This window comes from Bradysia coprophila (genome assembly GCF_014529535.1).
Source record: "Bradysia coprophila strain Holo2 chromosome IV unlocalized genomic scaffold, BU_Bcop_v1 contig_81, whole genome shotgun sequence".
NCBI classification, from domain to species: Eukaryota; Metazoa; Arthropoda; class Insecta; order Diptera; family Sciaridae; genus Bradysia; species Bradysia coprophila.
This window is the reverse complement of record NW_023503375.1, coordinates 5,756,931-5,762,824: the sequence shown is the minus strand read 5'-3', so window position 1 is coordinate 5,762,824 and position 5,894 is coordinate 5,756,931. Positions and strand designations below refer to the sequence as shown.

General features: G+C 40.2%; 1 protein-coding gene across 1 annotated transcript; it reads right to left on the bottom strand.

The window, feature by feature from the left end:
- Positions 1–2,365: 2,365 nt before the first annotated feature.
- Positions 2,366–5,271, bottom strand: LOC119072301 (vitellogenin-3-like). The gene is made up of 5 exons (XM_037177485.1): positions 4,893–5,271; positions 3,298–3,566; positions 3,085–3,221; positions 2,784–3,017; positions 2,366–2,720 (listed from the first exon to the last, which is right to left on the bottom strand). The coding sequence occupies exons 1-5, from the start codon at positions 5,152–5,154 to the stop codon at positions 2,417–2,419; spliced, it is 1,206 nt and encodes a 401-aa protein (XP_037033380.1). The 5' UTR covers positions 5,155–5,271; the 3' UTR covers positions 2,366–2,416.
- Between the last annotated feature and the right edge of the window lie 623 nt (positions 5,272–5,894).

The window sequence follows — 5,894 nt, the reverse complement described above, 5'->3', positions numbered from 1 at the left end:
TTTGAGTTATACCAGTACTTTGCAATCGATGATATATCCCATTGACTGTATCGCAGAATGGAAAATTGGGATTTACGTCAAACGTTGCAAGATACTGTTGCAAATTGTTTTCGGTTATCAAATAAAAAGCATTGAAGTTTAAACGCTTCTGTACACTTAAACACCAGCGCACGTAGTCTTCAAACACAGCATATGCTACAGAATTGTTGAATGCGTACAGTTCATCTAAATGACGCAAATAGTTTATCGGATGCACTTTTTCGCGCCATCCACTGTGTCCCGATAGATTCTCTAGTAATTCAATTGTCGCATTTGCCCATAAAACCTCACGGGACAAGATCGGTAGCTGTGATTTGTATAGATCGTCGATTGTTTTGATCTGATGCTCATAAGTTGGTACAGTAAGATAACTCTTAAATGCGGACAAAATACCGTTAGCCACAATTAGTCCGGTGAACGTTAACGGTACGATGATAAAAATGTCTGCCCGACGAAGCTGTCCATATCGGATCGCTGTGTTGTCATTAACTAAAAGATTGACGACATCGACTACACATTTAATGAATAAATTTGTTTTGTTGGTCTGTAAATAACCAGAAATGGCTAATACAATTGACGTAGCCGCAATCACAACGAAAGTGTAAACAATCACAACTTCCCACGCCGAATCCTTTAACTTCGCAATAATGTTTGCATATGGCCGTGAATGTGGGACTAGCAACCAAAACTGTTGCCTCTCCTGTGGATACACCATTACACCTTCTGTAATAAAAACGGCTCGAAATAAAGTTACATCTGCATCTACCGTGGTGAATCTGTTTTCTGCGTATTCCGTTTCATTAGTGAACGTTATCAACATCGATGCATTAAAAAGGTGAACCACATTACGCCAGAACTTCATTTCAAAATCGAAAACTGGCACGCCATATAATGCCCAATGTCGAAGAGGATGCAGATGATAATTCGGTATTTTGTCAGGAAAATAATCCTGAATCGCGTCACTTCCTGTTAAATTAAGCAAGAAAGTTTCCCCAAACGGATCAAATCGAAAGACATTAAATGACGAGGAATTGCCATCAATGTTCAAGTGAAATGCACAGAAAATATTCACAATCCCGTGACCCCAACTCCACTGAAATAATTCGGTTACGACTTCCATTGATCCGATGTTCTTTTCCAAAAAGACTCCAATTTTCACATAGTTCAGAAGTGGTCGAATGGCTATCACTTGATCCAAAATCGATGTTTCATTTGTACAGTTGAAGCGCTCACCAGCCACAACAATCAGAAATGCATTTCTGCTGGTTACGTTCGCCAATTCTTCGAGTTGTGCCCGTCCTGTACCCTTCTTGATATTCATATTTTTGTCATGGAAAATGAAAATTGTTTGAGGTGTTATTCCATCACTCATATCGCTAACGGGAATATGTTGATTGAGGTCTCGTACAGAGTCGTCCAGTAAGAATATGCTGTGATCGAAGCAAAAAAAGGCATTCAATCGAATTAATAAATCCACTTCACGACTTTTTTGGCTCCAAACTACTGTCGATGGTAGTAACTTGAAGAATGTCAAAATTATCACGTACTTCATCCTGTGGTGGATCTTAAACTAAATGTGAAGTGATTATTGAAATGAAATATGGTGGTTACGGTTTTTTGAATAATAAATTAATCTGAGCTTAGATTGTCATCACTTAGTACAGCACTGCCACAAATTTCCATAAATTATTAATGTAATTTTATCAATCAAAGTTAATTGCTCATTTAGGTACCTATTTCATCACGGGTCAATCATATAATGTAATAAAAACCACGCAATTCGGTACGACTGACGTTATCCCGAAACCTGACATATTTCTCAACATTAACCTGTTACAGACGTTAATTGCTAAGCGCGTCTTAGAGCTTGACCAACACACTATAAACAGGCACCAGAACAATTTTTTTTAACGGTCAGAAAGCCTCATAACTAACAGCAAAAACTAAATTAAATTAAAAAAAAAACAAATCTGACGACGGCTTCGAGTTGGCCAAAACACTTGAGTAAGAGAGGTAATGCACTTACCGTTTGTCAAAGTTTTACGTCGTTCAATCAATTAAAAAGGCAGGCAAGTAGTTAGCTGAACTGAGGACGAATATTTCAAAGTCTCAAAACCATCATCCTATCAACTGTTTCGTACTCGATTCGCTTGGGACAAACAAAACCAACTGAAACAAAACCTTTTGGAGGAAATGACCTTTTCGTTGCTAACTCAGACCAACACCGTGTGCATCCAAGGCAGAGATCAGCAGGGGATACTGGAACGTTTCAGGTCGGTGTTTCTCTGATTTGTGAATTAGAAATGAACAACAAGTCGCTTGTATGGGAGGAATACGAAATTGTATTTTGTCAATTGGTCATTTTACATGAAAATAATCACTTCGTCGTTGCATGCGTGCATTTCGAGCAAACAATTTCCGATTCCCTTAATCCCTGTTCTCCGAATGGACTTCTCGACCTCGTATTTAAGAAGAAATTTCCTTTCGCACCAATCGGACAAGCATAACCCATGGCGATCCGTTTTCCCGCACATTTTCCACTGTTCAGCGACGTGATCGAATTGCATTTCGTAGCCAAAAATGCGTTTTGATTGGCCGGATATACAGATTCTGCATAAAATTCCCAGGCCCGAGCATGAGCGCAAATAATCGACAAGCATCCCGGTGGCAGTGGATTGACTCTGAAACGGAAACAATCGAAATGAATGCCTTTCGTTCCGATGGTGTTTTCGCGGTAAGCTTACCCATTCGGATAGAAATCAGCGTCGCCGACAGGCTCCTTCTTTCCCAACACACCACTGTTGCTGTGTATAATATCGACAACGGCAGCATCGCCACGAGACAAACTGTTCAAATTTTCGCCTTCGTTAAAGCACGGCGATGCTGGATCCAGACCGGTGATGCGTGGCAACAATGTCGATGTAAATTCATTGTAATAACGGCCAATTGCGCCGACGATATGAGCTCCCAGACTGTGCCTGCGATTTGAATTGTTAGGTTTTTGATCGTCGATTTTTCAGCGAAGAGCTATGAGTGTCACCTTACCCAATCAAATGGAGTTGTTCCTTCGGATAGGCGTTCAACAATTCAACAAGTCCTTTGGCAACGATTTTACCAATCTCGTCCGTATTGAAAGCAGACCATGTGTACAACGAGTCAACGTAGGCAGCAGTGTCCAATGCCTATTCAAGACAAAAATAGAAGATTTTCAACGCTGGTGACCCAAAATTCCGAACATTTCTCACGTTTAACACTTACAATAAAGTTTGTATCGCCTCTGCACTTGTACGCTTCCCATACGGTTTCCAGCGCATCATTTTCCATTGTCGAATTTATGTTGGAAAACCAACCGGTAACTAGCAATGCGGTTTTCAATGACAAATCGAATTCCGGATGGGTCAACAATTTTTCCGGTGTTTGGATTGGTATGAGGTATTCACCGCGGCAGGTTCTCAGCTGGAAGTTCATCTTGGTTACGTCGGGCAAATATTTCGGTTTCACTTGTTTTTGAGTGATCGCAGCCGAGCCTGTTGGTTATGATATCAAGAAAATCCATTGTTAAATTCGCTAGTCATACATCGGACAAAGGGCGGTAATTAGGGCAAGGTCACTTGTCGAACGGTTCTACAATAATGGTCGAAAAAGTGGTATGAACAAAGGTTCAGAAATTGACACGATGTCGCGGTTGGAACGGGATAACCTCTCAAGGACGGCATGTGTGTGTGCATGTATCGCCAGTGGTAATAACGAATCCATTGCTCCTTTAGACACAAATTTTTGCGGTAAACTTAAACTAAATCGTTTACGTCATAAATTGGATCCTTTTACTGCAAGAGGACCGCCAAGGCCGACCTATCGCTTGTTCGTGGCATAGCTGTAACATAGCGGTTTCTCATGAAAATGGTTTATTTGACTCTGGATTACAAAAACGCAACGTTTCAGAAAGCAATCTATCCATCCGTTAGGCCTAAAACAGACGAGCAATTTTGTGTTGATGGGATCGAGAGTTATGCTGCGTTTTCGATTGCAATTCGATATTTACCACGTGCTAAACAATGGAAAACGCAGCACAAGTGTCGATGCCATCACCGAAAAATTGCTCGTATTGTTACGGCCTAACGGATGGTTTCTGAAACGTTGAATTTTTCGCATAACACTTCCATCCATCGCAGGGTCAAATAAACCGTTTCCATCAGAAATCGCTATGTTGATCCAAGAACAATTCCGGCCTCAGCGACAATAATTAAGGATTCTACCGCACACCACTGCAATTAATAGTGGATTGGATCCTATTTCCTTGGGCCCGTCAAAGCGGACAATTTTTTATCGGAAATGACGAAACCGTTAATAATTCGAATGAATGGTACGATACAGGGTCGAATTGGCAACCCAAAGTCCCTTCGGATATTGACTAAAGAAAATGCTTTTTGTTCATACAAAAAATCAAAGGGCCCTTTGGGCATCGCTCGAATGTCCATACGGCCTGGCTAAATTTGTCTAAGAGTCCTACGGCTGAAAACTGAAGAGCAATTTTGCGTTGCATCGACAATTATGCTGCGATTTGCATCGTAATCAGATATTTACCACGTGCTAAACAATGGAAAATGGAGTACAATTTATTGTCGATGCCATCACCGGAAAATTGCTCTTGTGTTTTCGACCTTAAATTCTGGAACAAATTTAGAAAAGTACGGTGCCACACTCGGACTTGCCCTATGGGCTTTGAAGCGATGTCCGAATGCCCTTTTATTTTTTCGTGAATACTTTCGACACAAAGAAAATAACGGTAAATCCACAAGCAATATGCGTAATAAGCCAAGGCCATCTATTGGAAAAATTTACGGAACACTTACACGCCTGATTTATAACTTCAAATCCTAATTGAACGGGCACCCCAGCCAGCATATTCTTTCCAAACGATAAAATAGTTTGCGGCGTCGGTATTGACTGTGGAATCTGTTTGACTATTCCGCCCAACGAATCCTTGGTCGACGCAATTAAGTCATTTGGATTGAACTTTTCCAGCGGTGATGTACCGCTGCCCGTTAGTCCAAAATATCCCAATGTTCCATGGAATAGGAAGCCGAAGCAAATACAAAAAAAAATATTTTTCATTTTTTCTTAGAACAGAACAGTTTGTTTAAAAAGAACAGTTCGGCCGCACTAATTAACACACAAAAAATAAAATGAACCTTATCGGACGACACTCAGAGAACGACTGATGAAACAGGACCGCTGACCATCGTTTCTTTAGTAGCACTTTCGGATATAGCCAGTGGACACTGGATATGTGTGGTGGGGTTAAATTGTCTTTATCTGTGAATGCGAGTGTATGGTTTGCATGGACAGAAAATTGGAGGGAAACAGACGGGGCTGTCCAAAATAAATTGCCATGACATCGTGTAGCTTATATTCGGTGTAGAAACTATGAAAATCATCATGTTAAACACAGCAGAGATATGTATGGAATACCCAATGAGGTTCTATACATTTCCATTTTTGATTTCTTTAGGATAAATGATAAATGATAAAGATTAAAGTAATTATGAATGGTTATTGGATCTTGGATCCTCTTCTCAGGAAAATAAGGAAACGAAAAGGTAATTAACATTTTTGACTCGACTGTTTTGACACGTTAACAGTTTACTGCTGACTTCTCTCTTAAGAGCAATGGACCCTTTTCAAATTTGTAGCCTACATTTAGGCGGAAATATATTCGTTTTTTAGGAAAAACCTGTGCAGACTACATAGATTTACACAATCTGCAAAGGTTTATCCAAGTGGGATAAGTTATCACCCACAAACCAATTTTTCCTTTAAAAGTAACGAAGAATTCTTTTGAAACACAGCCTGCC